This window comes from Cyanistes caeruleus, chromosome 4, assembly GCF_971803275.1.
Source record: "Cyanistes caeruleus chromosome 4, bCyaCae1.hap1.1, whole genome shotgun sequence".
Lineage (NCBI taxonomy): Eukaryota > Metazoa > Chordata > Aves > Passeriformes > Paridae > Cyanistes > Cyanistes caeruleus.
The window spans coordinates 15,506,762-15,531,665 of record NC_141704.1 but is presented as its reverse complement, the minus strand read 5'-3'; the positions used below and the strand labels follow the sequence as shown (position 1 = coordinate 15,531,665).

General features: G+C 40.5%; 1 protein-coding gene across 3 annotated transcripts in view; it reads right to left on the bottom strand.

The window, feature by feature from the left end:
- The window catches only part of GRAMD4 (GRAM domain containing 4), a 75,896-nt gene that overhangs the window by 48,084 nt on the left and 2,908 nt on the right, over window positions 1–24,904 (bottom strand). For all 3 annotated transcript variants that reach the window (XM_086886865.1, XM_023918656.2, XM_023918655.2), the window contains exon 2: window positions 3,549–3,759. In XM_086886865.1, coding sequence (XP_086742991.1) covers window positions 3,549–3,759 — 211 coding nt within the window. The remainder of the gene's footprint in view (window positions 1–3,548; window positions 3,760–24,904) is intronic.

Genomic DNA, 24,904 nt, shown 5'->3' with positions numbered 1-24,904 from the left:
AAATAGGAAGGGTAGTACTGAATAAAGGGGACTTTAATTACTGAGCAAGCAATATTACCTCAATTTCTAATGTAACAACAAATCAAATGCTAATTGATTTGGAATGGACCAGGTTACTCCCTCTACCTATTTTGCAATTGTGGTGTTTTCACAAAACAATGCAGAAGCAAGCAGAACTGCATGCAGTGTCTAATGCCCCTGCCTTAAAAAAAAAGAAACAGTTATGATAAAGAGAGAACAAAGGAAGAAATACAGGAAGCCATTCAGGCATTGAAAGAAATGTTTAGCACAGAGTTAAATTTGTTAACCAGCACTGCTGTCTTGGCAATGATCTGATCACAGTGTCTCAACACCCACAGGGACCTAAGAAAGTATCTCCTATTCAAGGCATATCTGGTAGCTGGGGCACTTAAATGAGGGGGAAACCCACACAAGCAAGCAGCCAGTCTGTAAGTTGAATCCAAACTAGTAAAAATTAAGACACCTTTTGAAAAAAAACTCTCAGAAACAACTGAGAATTTGAATGAAAATATAAATCCTTCTGTCTCCAGAGTCCTCCAACCAGGAGCTAGCTGTGTGCTTTACCCAAACACTGGTTAGGATGTTGATTAATGAACTAAACAGGTAAAGCTCAGTTTAAAGCGAAAGAATATGAAATGACCTCATCTGACCATCCTTTCTGTCTTTTCACAGGGTGTGAATTTTACATGTGTGACTTCAGTAAAGCATGTGAAGTGCTGGGACTAAGTGCCACTGTGCAATCTGTGGCCTGGGACTGAACATTCACTTCGCTTGCTGCAAGTGCAACAGAGGATGACGCTCGTCCTGGCAGATGGTCAGGGCTCTGCAATCACAAGCTTTTATGATAAGGCTTTTTACTCTGCAACCTCCATTTGTATCAAGTTTTTGCACACGCTTGTCAAGTTCAGATACATACCTAAAGAAGAGGCACATCTTTAAGTGCACTGTAAACACGTGAAGCACAGAAGGGTCCTTCATTCATGACTGCACTGTGCTGTTCTAACAGAGAGATCTTTCCTTAATGTCTCCACAATGATTAATACACCAGGCAGGGGGAGGGAAGTGGAGAGTGGCAGAGATTAAATCTTTGTCTAGGGAATAGATAACATGAAAATGCAGATGGGGGGACTAGGACTCTAATTCTTCATGCCTGTGTTCAGTTCCAAGCCCCCAATCTTGCTCTTTCAACAACATGAATTCTGTCCCCAGATTTCAACAGAAACAATGAAGGAACAGAACTAGAAGCACTTTACACCTCACATCTATCATAAAAGACATGTAACCTAACTTCCATTTACACAGAGAAGACTTGCATTGGTTTTTGTGTGCTTTCAACAGTTTCCCAAAGGTATTAGACAGGAAGAAAACAGTAAGACTTGGTCTTCCCATGATCAGTGTAATACAAGTATAATACTAAGTTGCTTACAGAGCCTATAAAAGAAAAACATCCTGTACAAGCAATTTAAGTTATGAGTTTTAGACACTGAATAAAACCAATTCAGGCACAACACAACTATATAATCTCAATAAGAAACAGAAAAATAATTCAGAATTGCACTGTTCACACAGCCTCAGACACCACTACTTTTATATTGATTTAAATACATAAGCACTACTTTCTTTACTCTTGGCACCTCTGCAGCACAGGGGATTATTTCTTCTCCCTTCATTTTATACCTGCTTAGTGTGCAGATGCCTGTGAGGGCCAACTGTTAAGTCCTCAAAAATCCCATCTGAAATTTATCCCTCAGACATCAGACCTTTTTCCTCACACCAATTTGCTCCTTTTGCTCATATCTGTAACACAGCTGCTGCTCATAGGCTGTTCCAGCATCACCCTGGGTTTGGAGCTTAAAAACATCCAGAGCGGGGCAAAGCAAGTTTGATGCCATTTCTGCTTTCCTCTCTCTCTTTCTCCCTGATTTTAGAGAACTGCCCTCAGCTGTATCCCAAGGACTCAGGCCACAACAGCCTAGTGCGGTATGTAATCAGCCAGAAAGCAAAGTGTATCTCCAAGTTCCCTTCTCAGCACACAGAGCTCGACATTCTGAGACCACTACTACAGATGCACAGCTGTTAAGGCTTTATAATTATTCAAAACTACAAGTTTACCTTGCTGTGCCTCAGCTACCGCTCCATGCCACCCAGGAGCTACTACTCCCCTGAAGAAATACAGAAAATAGTACCTGGAGTTTAACACAGAACTTTGTGTAGCCTCTAGCTCTGCCATCCAGATACTTCTGATTAAATACAAAAGGCATCTAATATATACCCACACAAAACATAAAGCTTTACGTTTAATGAAAATAAGTCAGTATTTCCCTATAAAAAACTCACAAAATACCACATTGGAAGGGCAGCAGAAGAGATTAGTAACAGTATACACAATATTTACATCCCAACAAATGACAGATGTCTTCAGTAGAATAAGAGCAAAGGAACAGCATTGAACAGACTTCCTTGTCTGAGAAGCTTGAGGATTTACATATAACAGGCTTTTTGTGACCAAAACATGCTCTGTCATTACCACCTGCTTGTTCCATGATCATAGGAAAAACATTCTGGCAAAAAAGCTCTCTATAAGCAGGACTGTATGTAGTACAACGAAAGCCCGCTTAAATTAAAAAAAGCTAACAGCTACAAAACTGGATACAAGCTGCAACCCCAAAGGAGATGCATAAGCATATACAGTTTAAAATCTTTTGTTTTACAGCTTGATGTGAGCAAGCTCCACCTCCTAGAAATGAGCCTTCAGAGAACAGTCAGACCACATTTTTGGGATAAAAACTGCACAGTAAGTTTTCATAGGGTGATATAAATTCTGAATTCCAACTCACTTCTACAATACAATTATACAGACAAATCTAAATTAATATTGTAGCACTCCAAGCTCATGGATCCACAGCCATTTTTTTTAACAGTTAAAGAAGGATTTTATTTTACTTTTTAACCAATATTTGCCTTTTCCTGAAGCAGTGTCTTTGAAAAAGGTTTATCTGCTTTTGTGCTTCTGCTTATGAGCACCAAAATGTTTTAGTAGTGTATCACAGGTTTAAACCAGCTCTAATTGCATGGAAGCACTACTGGTTCCAACACTACAGTGGAGAAGGAGACTGTGTGACCCTCTAACACTAATGAAGCAACCAGAAGTCTTATCCTCAAAGTCCTAGACAGTGCCACTTGAGCAGATCTGAGCTCCTTAGACTGAAAAGTTGCCTTTTCTTTTTCACATGTTCATTAGTAATTCAACAAAACCAAAACCAGAGAACATTCAGAAGCACATCCAAAGTTAACAAACCTGTCAACTCACAATACCTAAATTAGAAGTAGGGATAGGGAACTCTGATATTGAGAAATTAATTGATCTTTCCACAAAATAGAAGCCTATTACTGGAAAGTTACTTCCTAGCCCACAGATTTTCAAGTGTTACAACTGTAATAGAAGGATAAAGAATTAGTAATTTCTGTTCTTTTTCTGCCTGAAAACTATAAAACAAAGTATAACAATACCCAAATGGAGTACTTACAGGGTCTCTCAACTCTTCATTGTCTCGAGCTGACGTTCGAGGTATCTTCACCGGGATTTCATCTCCACATTCAGTGTCTGAAGCATTTGGAGACTCTGCTAAATCAAGGAACTCATCTCTCTTGTGACCTCTGAACCTTATTTTGTCCAACTTCTTTAGCATGTTCAGCACTGCACTTTTCTGCTTTACCTTAACATGACGGTTGGAGTCTCTGCAAGATCAAAAAATCAAGAGTATTTTAGAAAGCTTGCAATAAATCAAATCACACACATTCTTATCACTAACTACTCCCTACCACCTTCCAAGTGCCTTTCCACCTTTCAAGTTCCAAATGCCACTGGAGGAAAAACACGCTTAGCTTTTAAACAGGCATTTTTTCCATAGTGTAGGAGATGCATGGTTTGGTTTGCAGTAGCTGATCATTTACGTTCTTCCCAAACTATCATGGCCTCTCTCTCCTGGCAGTTTTTAAAGCAAGTCAGAATAGGCAGAAACTAACAACTTGCACTCCAAAGGAAGATTACCAAGTCAGTTCCTGACAGGTTACTTGAAACAAAAACAACGTTTAGTTGATAAGTCAACATTTTTCAATTTGTGATGCTTCTAATCAAAAACAGGAAAATCCACCAAGCTCCACACACTTTTAAATTCCTGGACAAACCAGAGCAAAAGAGTAAGGATGCTATCATATCTCTCTACAACCTCGGGCTAAGAAAACAGGAAGTACCAAGGGATAACTGAAAAAAGCCAAAGACAGATCCATGCAGAAGACTTCACCGGAAGTTAGACAGCTGAAATAAACCATAAATCATATTCAAACACACTGCCAAAATCCTTAAAATTGCCACAACTGACTATCTTGAATACCCCTGAAATTACACTAGGAGAAACATTTTGCTTTTTAAAAGACAAGAGAAGAAAGCTCAATTTATGTGCATAACCTCATTGTAATCACAGGTTTTCAAGACACTGCACTGTATAATTTCTGATTTAAACCAGACTTGCCAAACTGGTCCCATTCAATGAATCACACTCTGCACCAAAGGTCCCAAGCTCCATCTTTAAACAAAAAAAAAAAAAAGGCAAACCCAACAGTTAGTTCCTTGATCTTGTCACTCCAGCAAGCCCCTGCTCTGTCAGTTTATAACAAAACAGCCACAATTATTTCAGCACACAGATTCATCTGGAGTATGATGCCATGCTCTAGCAAATGGATTTTTTAAAATTTATTTTGAGGCACTTGTTCCTGGTACTACCCTTTTGTCCTCTATGGTCAGCACTACCATCCTCTTCATTAGAAGTCAAGCTTAGCTCCATGGCACATTATCCCAGACAACAGGGTGAGATGAAAGTGCAAAGGTAAATTGGAATTCAGACACATGTCACTTCAGGAGGAAAAATAAAGAGCAAAGTAGAAAAATCTTTTGCTACCACAGCCTTTGCACCTAAGGCAATTCTCATTCCCTAGGATAAACCTCTTTTCCACAGAGCTCTTCAACTCTCCTTATGGATTCTCCACTTACCCTAACACTTTAGCAGTGACTATTCACACCAAGTTCAAACCAGATCATTCCATCAAGTATGTCTTTGTTTGCACTTCTGCCAAGGTTTATTAGCACCTTTCAATTAAACCCAGAAGTTTCAAACTAACACAAACCCCTTAGAGTACAGCTGGCAAAAAATAAAAAACCACAAAATTCCTCCTTTATCAGAGATGCTTGAAGTTGTAACCCTGTGTTTAATCTATTACTTATAGAGAAACACTTGTGATAACTCACACCAAGGTTATTTTCTAAGAACAACTATTCTTTGAAGTTCTTTTACTTGTGAGAGCTATGCTTAAAATAGAAACACTTCTTGCTCATTCATTGACTATTTGATGAAGAAACTTGTCAGCTATCATATCCAGAAATATCTCTAGGCCCTACTATTAATAGCAACTAGGGAACAAATGGTATGAGGGAAGTTTAAACCTCTGATAAGCACCAGCACAATTGTATCGCTCTCTCTCCCATCACAATGATCTCCATCTATTTTCAACCAGATTTGCATACCATGTAAGAGACCTACAGCAAAGCAACTGGAAACCAAATCCTGTCTGTTCATCATGTCACTGCAAATGACACAGCAATGCATGGGAATAACAAAGCATGGCAGAGTGTTACTTCTTTTCTGGCATGGTTGGCAGCCATCAGCCCATAATGATGGAGGACAAACATGCATCCCTCACCTTCTCAATCCCTCTTAGAGATGGATCAGGTACTGCAGATGAGCACTGCTGTCCTGGACAGAAACAGGAGTCCTCAGCATCCTCCTGTTAAAACCACATTTATCCACTGCTCCTCAAAGACCAGGGCTGCATCTGGACATCTTTTATAGCCTGGTATATCCAGCACTTCCACAGATGGTTCCAGATCAGAATTCAGCTTTCTTTCCCCTTAGCATAAATTCATATTCACTTATCACACGTAAGAAATGAGAAGCATCCAAAACATCTCGAGACAAAGCCATCTCCAACCCTTACCATCAAGCTTTGAATGAAGACTGAAAAAGCCACAAGGACAGTGAAAAGGCCTATTGGCATAACTGCCAGGGATGGGCACCATTTTGGGAAACTGAACTCCATTCTCATCCTAGGATGGTTCATGCATTTCAGCCTTAGGTTACAGAATAACCCGGCCAACAGATTACCCATGAACATCTACACCTACAGGCTTTTTTTTACTCAAAAAGCTGATGATTTACCCCTACGTATGTTACCACCTAGACTTTTAAAAAGGCAAACCTTTAATTGAATCACTCCACTGAATTAAGTCAGCATAAATTCTGATTTGACAGATATGCTATAAGGGTTAATATTTTTAAAGGATTATTCAGTAGGTTAAGCATTAGAAGAGGGCATAGTAGAGAAACACACTCCAAGGCATTTCTAAAGTGCTTGAAGTAAAAGAAGCTGGTTTATAAAAATATTTTCAGTTAAAATTTAAAAATAATAAGATCATTTTGTCTAAAAATTGTTTTGCATGTACCAGGTTCCCAAATTACTTACAGTTACTTTACATTAACCTAAGCAGAAATGTAAGCTTGCCAACAAGCTTCTATGAAAACTCATTATCTGGCCTCCAGCCAAATGCTGGATTTAAGACAGGCTTTTTATGTCAGCAGCCTGTTCCTGCAACCAGCAACTTTTTTTTCATGGTGACATTTCAGCAGTTTCACTAGAAAAAAAGATTCTTGGAGATTCTGTATTCCAACTGACTTGAATCAAATTTAAATAAGCTTGAGGAAGCTTTTGTAAAATTAAAGACCAGAATCTTAACTAGAATTAGATTTATTGTAAAACACAGTAACTAAGTAACTAAATATCAAACCACTTGCTTCACCATCATAGCTATTCATCCCTCACCTTCTCCCAACTACCTATCCTGGACCCATCCCTACCCAAATACCCATTCTGAGCTCAGCTGGTTCAGCTGTGAGTTTCAAGCTGTTTCTAGGAACTCCCCATACCCACTACATCAAAACCACCATGCAACTCTGCACATGAGGAGCTCAGAGTGCAAAGGCAGATCCACATCTCACTCTGCTTTCAAACTAACAAATACTATAACACTCTAATAAAAATACAAGTATTTTAACTCCATGCATTTTAAACACTGCCATTTCCCAACACTGTCATACATGTGACAATAATCAAGTGGAAAATGCCTATTTTTTCCATGCTTAAAAAGCCTCCTAGCTAAAAGAACCTTTAAAGATTTTCTTTTTAATTGCCATTAATATCTACCAGTTAACACAATTCCTTCAAGCCTGAAGCTTTATTGCTTTTACAGAGGGCCAGGGAAGAGATGACTTTATTGTGACCTAATATGTAAAGCTCTCAAACAACTGTCAGATCTTTATTTTAAATTAATATATCAAAACACAAAAAGCAAATTCAATGTACATTCACATTCCAAATTTATAATAACAACAGAAAAATCAAGTTTTCCCAAACTTTCACATAAAAATCATAAAGAGATTTACAAGAAATTTTTCAGCCTACATTTATAGAGAGGCATCAGTAAGCAGAAACCAGCTTCCAGGGAATATTGACAGCCACCCCTGCCATCTGGAGGGACTTGCTTATGAGATGCGTTCCTGTGGACAGGAACAGCCCTCCCACCCCTTCATGCCACTGCTACCCCATTTCTACTCCTGCATGAACGTGGAAGGGGTTGGGATGCAGAGGGAACTCAGGAAAGTGCAGTACCCAATGAACCACTGCTGTCTGAAAGCTGCCTTAACTCACCCCAGAGTCTCCTACAAGTAGTTTTTAGGTTTTGGTTTTCTGTTATTGCATTTAGTTTTTACACAAGTACAGTCTGTGGCCTGGCAGACCTGGCAGGGACAGAACAGCTAAATCTTCACGTGCACTTTTTAGAGAAAGGGCTCTGCTTCACAACAGAGGGTTCAGTCAGCTTTCCTTAGCTGTTAATGAAACACAAACCTGCTACACCAAGTCAAACAGCATTGACTCAGCAAGTGTTAGTCTGGAGCCTGAGGGAAAACAAACAGAGAAACCACTTAAAACATCGTGGATGAATTTCATCCCAGGTCAAAAAGGCCCTACAAGACTGTGACACAGTACAGTAACCTTCACAGCACTCGTGTTCATTTTAGTAGAAAAACAGCTTTTGAGAAAGTTGTAGATGACCTGAAAATCTAGCATGCCCCTAGTTCCCATCTTTACATTCTATCTCCTTCATATTTTCCTTTCATTCTCAAAATACATTTCTGCAGAAGTCCAACATAAGAGCCCTGATATTCAAGAAAAGCCAGGCTGTGTGGATGAACAAATACAGACGTTGTCAACACCAGGACATTTTGGTCTTATCATGAGGAAGGGATGTGCAAACCGAGGGCGTGGAAAGTGTCAGGATTACTTTTGGTATTACTTCTACACTGAAATGCTCCTGAATAATATCCTGAGAGTTGACGGGAGAGCAGTAACACAAGACAAATTCAATCCATCCACATACATTGAAAATTAAGCTTGGTGCATTCTTTTCTAGACATGTCTAACTAAAACTGGAAGGAAAAACGAGTATATCTAAGCCTAATACAGATGAAGAGTCCTCTGTATAATGTTCTGTGCAAAAAGTTCCCTCTTGCTATATGATGTTTTTCCCCCAATTTCTCATTTTAATGAATGGAATCTCATTTCAAGTCACTTTCTGAACATTTCGTACTCATTAATATTTAAGAAACTAACCAGAGAAAGATCAACTGCGCTAGAGAGCTCCTCATCTGCTCAGCTTTTCACAGAATCACAGAATGGGTCAGGGTGGAAGGGACCACAGTGGGTCATCTGGTCCAACCTCCCTACTCCAGCAGGGTAAAAAACAAGGATACTTTTCTTCCCCCTGTGTACAGACTTCTCCCAAACTACTCTCCAGAAGGCTCACATCTGTGAAGAAAGCTGAACTTTACCCACAGCACCTCTTGCTGAACAACAGGGAATGGTTTTGTAAAGGTGAAGTTGGCACCTTTCAAGAAAACTTTACATTAAACTCAACAAGGACATTTAGCAGACAGAAGGGCCAGAACTCACACTCAACACAGCCCTTTCATGAACAGCCCCAATATGAGATTGAGCTCATCCAGGACAATACAACATTTTAGGTTCTCAGAATGATAGAATGATGTCATCGTTTGTCACTGGAAACCAAGACTGCAATACTTTGGGCCAAATATTCATTTGGATTGGCCAAGAGCAGCTTACAAACACTCTCTGAAAATTACATGCGTTGCACAAGTGCCCTCGATTTCTGACATCAACAAACATGCAAACAAGTCTTCAAACTGAGCTCTCCCCACACTCATCACAACAGGTTCATCCTGAAATAATATTCCCTGCCTCAGCGTCACAGTCTGGTTAAGTCTTCCTCCAATTACATCACCCTTGGCTTCAGAGTCATAACATACCCAGAACAAACTCCTTTCTGGTTTTGAGCAACATCTACTAAAAGCTCCATTCAGGGCCAGGAGTCCTTAAAACTCTAGGAACAGACTAGACTAGACAGGGATAGACTTGATAGACTAGGGGGATGGACTTTGGAGGGTTGTTTTATTCATGATGGATGAAGTTATCAGGCTACCTTTGAAGAAACATTATGCTTAGTAACTCAGGATTATTTTGCCTTCAAGTTTGAAGGGATATGAACAAAAAAACCCCACCAGAATCACTTTCTCTGTCTTACAGACTTCCAGCAAAAGAAACACTCAGTTAACAGAGTTTGGAAACCACCAGGAAGTTGTGCTTTGGTATCACAGACTTAAACAGATGCAGCTATTAATTAAGCATCAACTCAAACAATTTGAATTGTCCACCGACTGGGAGGAGGAAGGGAGGAAGCAGAAAGTGGAGAGCTGTGTAACATGTTCTGTCGTTCAATATGGGGACTGGAGAAGGAAGTTCAACATACAGACCTCGGCTGCCACTGGTGAGGTTGTCACAGCAACCATAATGCAGCTTCATGAATATGCATTACACTAAAATGTATCTTTTTTTCCCCCAAAAGAGAGTAACCAGTCATTCAGCTCACGGCATTAAACTCCCTGGGAGACAAATCAGGACTGCACAGTAAAAGTGACTTGTCTTCAAAACCTTCAGCTTGGCTGCTGCAAACAAAAGGGTTGGGGGAAGAGGGAAGACAGAAGATGGTGGCTTGGGGCTGTAGCGTTCTCTTCTGTCCCTTCCTCAGACAGTTCTTCACACATATTTGGCAAAAATGTTAATGCAAACATTCCCAAAATGAGCTGCTCAGCTCCTGCACAGTTGCAGTCCTTAATCCCTCAAGCACCTGGGTGGGGACCAGCCCTTCAGTCAGCCAGAGGCTGACCCTCCACAGAAGGATGGAGAACCGACAGCTGCTGCTCAGTGTCCAAGAGAGCTGAAACTGGGGGCCTTGACTTGACCACCACTGGAAAATTGTGGGTGGACTGGCTCACAAAAAAGAAAAATCCAAAACCTACCACACACACCTACCTATCCAGATTGTACCCAATGTGTCAAGGAACAAAAGGCAGTAATTGTTTCCACTGAGTATCTTTGCCCTTAACCCCCCACTTACCCTAACACCTCTTCTGCTATCATAGCCACCATACTTCTGTCATTGTGAAACCTCTATCTCTCATTGTGAAACCTGAAATTAGCAAGCTTTGCTAAATTAATTTGTCTGTAAATTGACAATTTTAACTCCCAAGCAGGAAGATAAAACTTATTTTTCCTCAGGGCGCCTGTGTGGGAGAAAATAAAAGTGAGACACTGACTGTGCCACCAGAAGAGCTGCATAAAAAGCCTTGCATGAAGACTGCCTGCAGACAGGATCTCCAGCAGCATGCATGGACTGGAGGAGCCACCAGCTCAAGCCATGACAGATATCCCGTGGCATGCGATGGCATGTCATGATAAAGGCTATTGCTGACATGAACTTCTCCCTCTGGTCACCCACTGGGTCCTCCTTTCTCCCTGCTGTGTTCCCATCCCAATCCCAAAGGAGCCCAGCAAAGCCTGAAGCCCACTAGATCAACAGCTAACACCAGAGGGAGCAACCCCATAATTTCTGCCACAGCCTTTATGTCATTTGATCACTCATGCAGTTTATCAGCTCATTGCTGAGCAGATAATTTTTGTGTTTGTTTTCTGGCAAGGTCAATCTAATCAGAGCAGAGAGGGATGCAGTCCCACTCAGGAAAGCACAGACTACTGGGAGATTTTGCTACTCCTACACAGAAAATGTCTGTGGTGGTGGGCAGAGGGAGAAAGCACCCTTTTACAGCAGCCACCTGCACTTAAATGAGGTTAAACAACTGCAAAGCTTCACCCTAAAGACAGTGTTTATGAAGCTGCCACCAAGGCACATTTCAGATATTGGATGCCAGAGCTTCAGTCCCTACTCTGAAGAACAGGGAAGAGTTTGTAACAGCTTGGCATTGACAAAAGGCTTTTTTCTGCTTCCTTGCTCTGAGTTTTGTCTACTAGTCAGGGTAGAACTGAGGGTGCAGACAGGAAGATGAACATCACCAGTTTAGCAAAAGCCTTTGCATAGAAGAAGGTTCAGGCAGCTCAGAATTGGAAGGGCTTCCAGCAGGTAAGAAGCTGGGGGACACAAGTGCTGCCCTAAGCAAGCACAACTTCTGCCTACAAAAACAGAGATATGGGGGTGACAAATGGGGGAGAAGGATAGGACACAACACAGATTGGCTGTAAGATTGTAAGATTAAGCTGTCACTGCATTTATCTCCTCTTCCACTGTTCAAATGGAAACTGTAGCAAGTCTAACTTGACACAACACTCACAATAATGCTGGTCTTTTACAATCTACTTAAAAATAAATTTTAAAGTCAGAAGTACATATACTGGTAGGAGCATCTTATGCAGACTAATAAGTTTATTAAGAATATAATTACTGACTGTTAAGAAAAAGCATGAGCCCTGCCAGCTCTGAAGAATTTTGATTCTATCCCTTCAAGTTAAAAAAGGGCAAGTTACTAAGACCTCTTTGATGCTAAGTTTTTCATTATCTCAGCTGTATGTTTGTCATCTTCAGAGGGCAACTACAGATAAAACAGAAAATGAAGGTACTGCTAAGAAAAAATACACTGTAGAAATGAGCTGCAATGCAAGTGTAATAAGATACTTTGAGAACAGCTTTCCAAGGTCTACACAGACTGGCTTGGTCCTAGCAGGTATTTCTTTGAGAGGACTCTCAGAAGTAAGTGCCTCATCAGCTCAGGGTGTCTGATCATAGCTCACTCAGCAATCTATGAAAACAGAGCCAAGGTACATTGTCCACTTCTGAAGAATGTCCATGCACTCCTCTTTGTTTGTTGTGTCTAAAAACAAAGATGTACCATGTGAAGCAGGACACAGCTCTAAGGACAGCAGCCTGACGAATCTCAGCACAGCTGAGAGCACAACCAGCGCTCAGGAGAAGCCCGTCCCTCACCAACCTCTGCACCTCGCACAGCTGAGGAACACTTCCCCTTGGCCACAGTGCCAAGCCTCATGTGCATCATCATTTCAGGGCAAGGCCATACAGAAGGAATTACTCAAGCTAATAGGCAAAGAAGCCCAGACCTACAACTGCTGCGTTACATACGCAGTGATAAAAGGAACCCCCCGCCTTTCTGACATTAGGAAAGCACAGGGCCAGGTTCATACTTCCCAAATCACATACCTAGCAGGGTACTCCACCGAGAACAAGACTAACGGCCAGAGTACAGCAAGATGGTCTATTTTGTGGGTCTTCCCTCAATTTAGGGAGACAATCCAGTAGAAGCCAACACCAGAACTTTATGAGTATCCAGTTAACGTGAAACCATCCAGATCCAAGTGTACAGTGAGAGATTCCCAAGACACAGTAATTTTGTGTACAACACTTTGCAACTTGTTCTTCCGAGTTTTGACTATCCTACTGCTGATCTGAGAATTCATCGACCTTCTGAAATGTGAATGTTGCAAAAAAATCAAGTGTTTCAGTTATGCTGACTACAAAAATCAAAAGACATACATGGCTGCGGAAAAGAAATGAGCATTTTATCAAACACCAGTAGCTCTCCAACTGCTACGCAGTTATAAACATAATGTTAATGCATTAAAGATTTTTAACTTCTCCCCTTGTGGTTAAATACAACATTGCTATTCCATGAAGAACTACAAAGACATAGCCAGTACATGCCAATTACAACCATCAATATAATTCAGAATATTTTATTTCCTTCCTATATACTGGCCCTGAGCTTACAAAGAATGTGTATAATCCCCAAATCAAAGACATTTCCATGCAAGAAGCAGGGCTGCTGCTCATTCTATTCCTTGTCCCTTTCTCCCGACAAAAACCTGGAAATGCTTCTGAAGTTTGTGCTACAAGTACACAAGAGAGGGATGGGGAAAAAAGTTAGAATACACCACAAATTACACAAGTTTTCAGTGTTATAATTACTCATCATGTCAACCTCTAAATGTAGGGGCAGAACATACTGTGTAAAAACTTGAATAAATAATGTGTAAAAGGACAGGCACAGCACACAAAGATGGGATTTATCAGACTATGTTAAATAAAGGAGTACCACAGAAAGATCAGGTTTTATACATTAAGTCTGGCTTCAGGCATCAGCTTAATTTCTGGCACTGTCTGTACTATACAGCCACTTGTAAAAGCCATATAAACTATTCCTTGAAATCTTACCACAGAGTAAAAAAAGTCAAGGTCAAGTTCCCACCAGACTGACAGCAGCTCTGCTGGAAAGCAGCACTCTGGAAAAGAGCCTTCTTCATTCCACCCACACAGCTTGTCAAAAGATGAGAGAGATATTTTACTCCACGTAGAAGAGTTAGGAAATAGCAGGAGAAGTTGTGTGACACAGGAAAGCACTGAACTTGGTCTCTAGTTATCACAGACCCCTCCTGCATTGCTCCTGACTGCAACCCTTTATGTTAGTCCAACTGCACTGCTGTTACATTTGCTGTGAAAAGAAAGAAATCGCTGTACCCGAAACACGGTTTTGATATCTGAACTGCAATTACTTGTTTAAATAATTAACCCAGTGAAATGGCAGGCTCCAGACTGAAAGGCCCTGCTGCTCTAGGTAATCTTCCTTACAGGAGCAAACCTCTATTCTCTTACATTTCAAACTGCATCATTCCCACAGGAACCAGAATATCTGTTCTTTGTCCCCATGCTTACAATAGAAATCCTAAATTTAAAAAAAAAAAAAAAAAAAAAACAACCCCCCAGCTAGTATAGTCATACCAGGGAGCAGAGGGTAGAGTCCTGCGAGAAACTAGATCCCTAAGGAATAGAACCACAATCCTGCAAGTTAGCTCTTTTGTTGAGTAAACTGCCCAGGGCTTCTGCCAGAGCTGCAGATCTTTCAGTTCACGTGTTGACTTCAAAATGCTTTAGACAATAAAACTCAGTAGAAATCTCTGCTATGAAACCTGATTCTTCCAAGAAGCAGCTGCTGTCTGGGTATCTCCTCCACACTCCTTCCCAGCAACCTCTGCCTGTAGTATCAACTGCTGTCAAAAAAGCCAATTTGGGTGAAACCACTAACTGCTCCAAGAAGAGGATTGAAGATGGACACCAGTCCAGCCCTGGAAAACGCTGCCAGAGATGCTCAGCCGTAGTGAGAGTTAAATAGGCAACTGATGGGGAAGTATGAAGGTGAGGCTGAGCAAAGTACATCCCCTCACCCCACCAATAGGTACAGATGGGGACCACAGCCTATGAGCAAGTAGAATAACCTCAGAAAGAATGATGGAGAAGGGAGGGAAGGAGAGAGGAAAAAAAAGACATTACTGAAGTTTCCCATGCATTCTTGTATTTTCTCCCAAATTTTATTAGTTGAGAAAACCTATTTCATTTTGCAAACAAAACCAAAATAACTCATCACTCAAGACACTCAACACTGCTGGAAACGAGCTCCAGTCAGCAATCATATCCCGCTCATCTTCACACACACACAGAGCAGCTCAGCTCCCCACCTGGAGCAGCCTGGCACACACACATGGCTGGCACAGGAGCAGGGACAAAAGATGGAGATGTGAGGCCACATTCTATGAGCAATTTTGAGGCTTCCTTAAAGCATGAATAGAGTCAAGGAAAACTAAAGAAAAAAAATCCATAATTTCAAGGAAACACAGTAATTATGCTTTACGTGTGTCTGTAAGAAAGATACAAAGCCTCTTCCTAACAATGAGCCAAACAGCTGAGGTTATTACCAGAAGTGTATCCATTCATACTAATTTGGTCATATTTGTAAAAAAATAATGTTCTAATGGTGCTTCTCATATTCTATTGCCTCATAACTGCAGAGGACAAAAAGTTATGCACATAAGCTAACAGCAACATTTCTGAAGCTGCTTGAAACAAATAGAACAAGATTATCTTAGAGCAAGTCTTTAAATAAAGCAGGGCATATCAACAAACCAAACTACACTTCTCTGCAGAGGGGGAACCTGCTGCTGGCATCACCCCCAAAGTATACATATGTATGCTAAGTGGCATTTCTCCCAAGAGAAGCCAGCTTCTCTCCTGAAACAGCCATATTAGCAAGTTTTCCACCAGGTTTCAACATGAGATGTACTGAACACATGGAAAAGGAAAAAAAAATAACTCTGACAGATCTGTCTGTTTGATCCCAAACATGGGGTAACACATGAATCCAATGGTGTCTGCACTTCATGGATCAGCTTTTTGGTTTATTAACCAAGCCTGTAAAAGCACTCTAAATTACCACACTTTTTGCATGCTCTATTACAAAAAAAAAAAACCCAGTACTTTCTTGTCTCAAAATGTCACAGATACAACGCAAAGCCTGTCAGGCTGCTAAAATAATCCAAACCCAATGACAGCAAATAGCAACCTGGCACATGTTGAGCCTTCAGACTCGAAATAGATTTAAATTAACACAAAGATAGCAGAAGACAGTTTAGTAACAAAGTGAAGAAACCAAACTAGAAGAAATAAGATTATATCAGTCATCATTTCAATCAGACCAAACAAGTTAAAAGCCAGCTAGAGGATGGCATTTATGTCTGCCTCTAAGGCTGGGAAGAGGGCCAGAATCACACTCCTTGATCTGACTTATTTATGCCATGCTGACACTTCAGCTGGCAATGATAAGGGTCCAAAGGTCAAAGTACTCGGAGGCAGAGAGCCGTGTACACAGGGTTTATCTTTCCAGGCACTCAGGTCTGGGTAGCAAGGGGCAGGGAGGGAGCCACAGTCCTTGCACCCATCCACCTACCTGCCACCATAAAACCACTTCAGCTGGGCCCATTTCACAGCTGCCTCAGTCCACAAAGGAGATTTCTGGAGAGATCCCACCTCTCTTCATCCAACCACTCTTTCCAAATGGTTTGGTGTTTTTCCAAGTCAAAGCCAGAAAAGCCAGTGGTGGCTCACGTTAAAACTGAGGCTATGTCACCAGCTGAAGCCCAGAGAACACCCACAGACCTCCAAAGACCTCATGAAAACTCCTTAAAGAATGTGGGGACTGAGTATAAATGAAGGCAGAGAGCAACATTTTTGGCACTTCTGTCAGTTTCTTAACCAGGATTTCTTCCAGCTCTAACTTATTCCAAATTACTTAAACAATATTCATATATTTAAATCTTGGAATTTTAAAACTTAAACCACAGATTTCACTTTCCAAGAAGGATCCCAAAAGCTGAATTAGAAGTCAGGCTCAAATTCCAGTATAGGGATATCAACCCTTTTGTTTATAATACACAAATGTTTAAACAGATACAGTCTCTCAAATTCACGGAAACTTGGAATCCTAAGACTTTTTGTATTAATGTCAGAAGTATACTCAATACTGCAGAATATGATGGAACCACTGAACTGAACTCCCACTAACCTCTGACTTGCTTGCATGATCAGCATAAAAGTTTTTTTTAAATAAAAAAAAAAAAAAAAGAAAGAAAAGAAAAAGTCACACCACATTATTCTTGAATGATTTAGGGATCAACAGAGCAATATATGCCCAAAAGCAAATTACAAAACATCAAATTTGGTGAAGGGAAGAAAAAATGGAAAAGAAAGATGATATATTTGGATTTCTTTGTTGCAGACATCTGGAGCCTGCATCCAGCTGCAGGATCTAGGCAGACAGACTAAACTTGAGCAGGGACTTGGATGGCTGAAAATGGGAGTCTGCTCTAAACAACACCTTAGTCTTGGAAGAAGAGCTGACAAGTAACAGGGACCAGCTGTCTTTAGCATGAAAATAAAAGCTGTAAATATACAGTGAAAGGATAGCTCATTTCCTACAGATACCGCCAAACTGTTCTATTTATTGGATGGTACAAAAGCTTCAGAAACTAAACAGCAGTTTTAGTCAGGGACTGTTCTAGCTTTTAATTGCTGCACTCAACTTTGATGCCCCACACCATACCAGGGACATCAGGCTTTTCAAAAGATGTACTGTAACATGCAAAATAAAAACCTCTCCTTACTAAAACCCTTCCTTCAAAAGAGGCAGGCATGAAAGCAAGTCCTTCCAAACTAGAAGACTGTTTTCTAGTAAGTGTGAAGGTTTCTGAGTGCCCAGGAATCACAACTGACACCGGGATCAGGAAGCTGGCTTGGATTTGTATATAACCAGCACTAAGAACTTTGACCAAGAGCTCACATACGTACAGAAAAAAAAGTCTTTGGATTTGGTATATAGTTAACAAGCCTACAGAAGAGGTTAGACCAATTCATACTGGCATTCTTACACAAGGGTGCACACTGGACTATAATCACATTGCTAGTTATGACTGCACTCTTCAAAACAACTTTTACTTTAGAAGTTGAACCTACTAGTAAGTCCATATTTAAAAACAAAAATAAGCTATTCTAATTATCAACTTGTAAGAATGAAAACCTGCACGCTTGTAGCTGATCTACCTCAAGAGCTCATGTCTGGTGCTTCCTCCATGGTTGAGAAACCACGCAAAACCATGCAAAACCACACAAAGCATCTGTTTCCTAAACACATGTCCCATTCCAGATACTGAGCAATCTGTGGTCATTCAGTCATCTTCAAGGTCAAACCCCTACACAGTGTTTCCAGTAAGTATATGCGTCTTTAACCGACTTTTCTTCTGACTTTCACAAGAATGTAGTATTAACCCACAGAAACTAAACCACTCGTTAAAAAGTTCTAGAAAACATCACTCTGTGTAACTACAAACACTGTTCTGCTGGAGCTTCTGAAATGAGAAGAGGAAGTAAAAAAAAGCAAGGAAACAGACACTTTTTTGGTGTCAGTCTATGTAGCATTTTCAAAACTCATCTAACACAACTGTTCAACAGTTAAATATGCACACGAAATATTTTGTTCAATGAATGAGGTCTGCTGTACTTTCATATTAGCTCCCAGACGTTATTATGAACTTTTAGCCAGATGAGAAGAAAGCCTCCTTCAGGGTAAAACAAACAGCTGTAGTTTGCTTCAGACAATAAGGAATATAAACTGCATGGAAGGATTTTCCATGATTTAAATGTCACCAACAATAGACTAATGAGTCACAGACAACAGCTTAATACTTAGAGCTTAGCTTACTGCTAAAGAAAACCATATTTATGCAATTTCAAAGTATGATCAACAAAACACAAAATGCATTTTGAATAGATGCCTGTAGTGTCTCAAACCAGGTTAGCTGTATGCATCCAAGGGAAACTCGAAGTGGATACTGGACACAGCCAGGCTTGCACTGCACCAGGAAAATGGGACTGAAAATGTCAGCCATTGTTTCATACTCGAAAAGCAGAAACTGTCCCTTCTCTCCTGTAAGAGGACTTCAAGGGCCAGAGAGCTTCACCAAGCAAAATCAAACTGCTAAACAAAGTAAGCTCCACATTCCTCCAGTAAAATATTCCAAGAAATGGTATTTGAGCTTCATTTATTTTCAAGAGGGATAAGTGATTCAACATTTAGAGGGAATCTTTGTTGGCAGTGTCCTCAAACTGGGGAAAGATTGGTATTGGAAGAAACAGGAAAGAAGCAGAAGTAGCTTTACAAAAAGTTTATTTGCTGTAAAAATATTGCCCAGTGTAGTTTTCTGGGGAAGTTGGAACTATCCCACATTATTCCCATGACTGAAAGTAAAAAGAGCTGTTGAATGCATCTACAATGATAAGTCCCACAAGCAACTCTGCCAGGGAGGGAAGACAAAGTTTTTCAAAAGGCTGAGACCCTTCATAAGTATCAAAAACTTTCATATTCAGAACACTTCTTCCAAACAGAAAAGGGCTTGCTCCAGATAATCTGGAAGAGAACAGAGTTCCCATTTCTGCACTGTTTTGAAAACTCTTGACATTAGTTTTATTTACTGCAAGTTTCCAGGAAGCTCTTACACCAGATGAAAATCTTTCAAGCACAGCACCTTATAGCAGCTGGAAGTTCTCCTAAAGGATCAAGATGTCCAACCACACTGTTCAGGACTTGCTGGGAAGGGCATTCCCCACTGCACAACCACAGGTGATGCCACAGAGCTGCTGAGACCACAGACACTTGGAGCTATTTTCTGGGTTACTTTGTAGATTAGCTTTTAAAGGAGTGTGAGATATTGGGTAAAAACACTGCAGAAGTCCAAGGAATTATAAACTTAATCTAACTGTAATAACACCCGCAAGTGGTTTAATGCTTTGAAAAGTCAGACTACATAAAGAGTATCTTCAGACAGACTGCGCTTTTTCCTACTCCTTCCAATGACACGATCCTTGCAGGGTGATGGAAGACTTAGAAGTCTACAGAGATGGTTTCTACTGTTACCTGAAGAGCCCATCAGTCCAAAGACATCGTAGTGTAAGTCCCATGTGGATGCTGTGGATGTTTTGCTGCTCCTAAGTTCCACATTTCACATTTACCTTTGCTCCACACAAATAGGATGGCAGCTGCTGGGAATCAAATACCTCAGCTCAATACAGCAAGGTACATGCAGGCAACTCCTTTGGCACTACTCCCTGTCTCACAAGGGAAAAGGTGAGCAAGAGAGCAGATGAAGAAAGCCCCTAACACAAAAATGAGTTCAGAGAGGATCATGGATTGCAAATCATCTTGCACTTGATTTGAATCAGGTAAAGATCATGTTCATCAGGGCCATGTAACTGCAAGGAATACCACACTGAAGGTATGCTGTACTTCATCTTTGGATGCTAAAAATGCTTTTTTTTTTTTCCCTGTTCCAACCTGGTATCTCATTGCAATAGTTGTGCATTACACAAAGCGCTCAAGAGCCCAGGCTGTTGCTCCCTGCACTCCCAAAATGGGATACTGGTATTTTCAGACTGGTCTTTGCTGCTAAGGTTGCTAAGACTCCAAGTGGACATCCCATTCTCTCCAGACAATACAGAAAGCATAAACTCGCCCATTTTCTGGTTTACCCTTGGAACAAAATCTGATACTGGCAGTGGTCCCACTACTACAGAAGTGTCATGGGACCCAAAGCACACAACCATACAGTTCGCTGGATTCTGATCTGGAGCAAATTACAGTAAATCACAGGGCTTAGACACTGTGAGAAACAGCCATTCACTTTACAATTTTAAATGTTTATTAAATCTCAAAAAACACAACAAAAATATCATCCCTTAACTGCAAGAGCAAGTCATCATATTGCCCATCTATAAAAGACACCTTCATCAGTCCTAACACAACTAGGTGGGTCCCTGAAGCTGTACAGCTACAGGCATCACCTGACTCTAACATGGGAAAAAATTATATCCTCATCGGGCTTGTAACACAGCAGCAGGGACTACTCAAAGTGAAGTCCAAAAAACACCTACATTTTAAGAGATCCTTCTCCAGACACTTCACATTTCCCCACCACTATGGCTATGACACTCCTGAAAAACTGCTGACAGCTAGAAATCTGCACACCTCTCTACAGCCCTGTGACACTTCCCAGGAATTACAACATGCTTTTAACCTTGAGAAGTGCAGCAAGGTATTTTAAAGCAGTTACTGTGCACACCTGGGAATGCAGAGAAGAGATACAGAGAGAAAGAAAGAAAAACATGCAAACCATTTTCTGAATGTAGGAAATGTGGATCCTCAGGTAGTAAAATACAGAGTGAGAGGCTGGAGGACTTTTTTTTCTGAAGGTATCTCTAAAGCTAAAATTCTCTTAAGATGTCAGCTTTTTCATACACATTTCTAACTTAAGAAGTCAGTTTTCAAAATTTAAGCAAACTATAAACTTTAATTTATTAATTAAATCCTACCCTGAGAGCATCTAAAGATGCTTGTGCGTAGCCTTCACTGAAGAACCCGGTACTAATTTTCGATCCCTGAAAATTGGTCAGTTTCCAAACCAGTGAATTTGATATGTTCTGTATGTCAGTAACCCTGATACCTGACATGAATATTGAAGGAACAAGTGGCTTTTACAACATGGTAAAATGCCAAGCATTAATAATGCTGGGTACCAGTACAAACTGCTGATAGTCCTGTCAAGAGATCTGGTCAGACAGTTTTAGCAGCTGGAAACTAATTGCACTCAGTCATTAATTGCATGCATTAGGCCAGCATGAAGATTATGTTTTTGTTCTTTCCAATTACGGTAAGTACAGACCTCTCATGTTGTGAAGTTACTTTTCGGGGGATACTAAGAAAATTTGGAAGGTGCCTATTAACCACGGTATTTGGACACAGAGAAGGCAAGCAACTGCCAACTGCTTTTTACACATGATTTTGCTATATCCTTTAAAAACCTTCAAAAAGTCCTATCTTAACCAGCTACACGCACCTACATTAATGGACATTAACAGACGAGGACACTTAATGGTAAAGAAATTAGCAACCCCTCTCAAAGATTTTGATGCAAAACCCAAGGATAAAGTGTTATTTTGTGCTTTATGCCTTTTTCTTGTTTTCTCTGCCTCCTGTCTATGACCACTGTTAGCAGCGTTACACCAACATCTTTATTCTCCACCTAGAAGTGCTCACCTAAAAATAGAAACCCTGTTGACCTAAAAATAAAGCCCCTGTTTACAATTTCTGCATTTAACATCAACTGCAGAATTACCCATATATGCACACAGCACCCATCCAGCCTTCCCTCAGTTAAGTCTAGAGACAGCTGCTCACCTCCAGGCTCATCTCTGGGGAAATGCACTTATGCAGAAGGTGCCCACGGGCCAGGCAGCTCAGCCCCAACAGAGCACGAGGGTGGCTGCTGGAGCACCAAACCAGCCCACAGCAGGAATGTGCTCTCACAAATGTAAGCACACGTTCATTATAAGCTGCAATGAGCTCTGTTTCAGACAGGAGTCTGTATCAACATGCCCCAAAAACACATGTCCCCATGTGACTCAGCATCCAATGGTTACGCTTATTAGGCATGTGTAGCCAGCAAACCTAGTCACAAATCCCTTAATCACAGGTCAAAAGAGTTGTCAAAGCCTGCACTGATGGGATCAGGAAAATGCTGAAGGGTTTTAAACAAGGAACATCAACTCCTATGAAAAGGCAAAAGCACTCAGAAGCTGTATCAGTGATTTACAGCACCAAAGTGATCTCTTGGACCTTCATCCAAAAAAAACCACGTGCACAATTTACTTCAGAAGTTTCTTATTTTTAAAGCATTCTGGGAAACACGAGGCCACAACTGTAGTACTGTGCCCAGTTCTGTGGGCCCCAGCACAAGGGATACATGGACATACTGGAGATAGTCCAGCAAAGGGACTGGAGCATCTCTCCTGTGAGGAGAGGCTGGGAGAACTGTGACTGTTCAGCTTGGAGAAGAGAAGGCTCAAGGGGAGGATTTTATAAATGTATATAAAAAGCTGAAGGAAGGGTGTAGAGAGGACAGAGCTGGGCTCTGCTCAGTGGTGCCCAGTGATGGAGACAGAGGTAAAGGGAAGAAACTAACACAGGAAGTTCTCTCTGAACATCAAGAAACACTTTTTTTACTGTCGAGGTGACTAAGAATTTGCACAGGCTGCCCAGGAAGGTTGTGGAGTCTCCATCCTTGGAGATACTCAAGAGCCATCTGGACTTCTCCCTGAGCAGCCTGCTTTAGCTGGCTCTGCTTGAGCCAAGGTTTGGATCAGGTATCTCCAGAGGTCCCTTCTAACCTCACTCATTCCAACATTCTGCAAAATATAAAGATGAGTTCTCTTTAATTACTGATGAGACGCCTAGATCAAGTTTTAAAAGAATACATCAAACTTCATCTAACATGTGTCTACAGGTGAAGTGTTCTTTATGGATCATCACAGAAAACTTTCTGCACTAACCTGGGATTTATAGGAAGCTGCAACTAAATGGAATTTCAGTTTTTATTAAAATGAAAGTTAGTTTTTAAACTTAGAGACAATTTTAAGTATTCTCAAGGCATGTTTAGAGAATATTACCTGTGGGTTTTTTTCCTCATTAACACAGGCAACTATTAAACATATATAGTAACCCAAGATGCAAATAAAAAAGATTTTTCAATCCAAGTGAACAAGTTGTGAATTTTTACCTTCCATTACCCTCAGACACAAAAAACCTGCATTTTCAATCATTTAAGCACCTCTGAAGATCTCATCTTGTAAGCCAGGGAATTAAATGTACTGCTCCCAGAGCATGCACCAGGAAAAGGACTGGATGTTCAAGAGAGAAGGGGAAACCCAGCAAGAGTGCTCCCACCCACAAATACAGTACTTCTGATTTGCATCTGATAACTGCTCTTTCAGTTTAGTCAAGACAAGAAGATTTACTGTGCAAATGAAACCATACTATTAAAGGTGAAGAAAAACATCCAGAACCTACTCTCTCTGAAGACTACAGAGTATGTTAATATTTATGAAGTCTGAAGGAGCTTCAAAGACTCTTTACTTCATTTTCTTATGTCATAACAGAAAGCAGCACTAAGTCATTAAATTTTAAGGGGAGTTCACAACTAAACTATAAGTCTTTCAGTAAATTCTGACCTCTAGGAAAAGGTCTAAACTAATTTCTTTGGTTTGTGTGTGTCCTATAGCAATGGCAATGAACACAAGGTACAAAGAGGAAACCTGCAAGTTCAGAAACTTCAAAGACCAAAATGCATGAAAACCTCAAAGCACGCAACATTATGACTGAGTTGTATTTCTGTGCACAGATTATTTCATGGATTAACCTGCCAGGTTAAGGGCAGTGGGCAGAAAGAAAATCTGTTTTGAAAAACCCTGATGAAGCACTTACTGTCCAAAGCTTTCCCTCTGATCAAACGCTGTGTCATAAAAATAACACATTAGAGAAAGTGATCTCTCCTCCTAGCATGGATGCTGCCATGCAGATATTCTTTAGCTGCAAAAAATCTGTGTAGGAAAGAAATGGAATCAGTGTTACAGGATAAAGCTAGAAAATTGCATACTTTATTTGAGCCTGACGCAGGTTTGGACAAGACAGCCTCCAATTCAAGATGACAGAATTCTCTGAATACTGGAGTATTTTGGCTGTAGCCAGGGCTTTCAGGACTTTGAATTTAGAGAGTATCATTACAAAGCCTGATAAATACTGGGGGTAATGGGAGGGAGGAAGAGACCACGATAAACCATTGAATATCTACATAACTTTAACCCAAAAAAATTAGTGAGGTATACATTGCCCTTGACACATGCCTTCCTGAACAGTATTTATTACCCAGACCTACAAAAATAAAACATCAGGAAATGTGATCTATTACTCTTTAAATAAAAAAATATTCACTGTAAAATTGCTAATGGGACCATATGTTATACAAAACACAGACTGGTGTTCAAGAGTCCCTATAGATTTGGTGGTGATACAGTCAAAAAATAAAAAGTGAATTTTCAGCAGACAAAATAAGGAGAAATGGGATC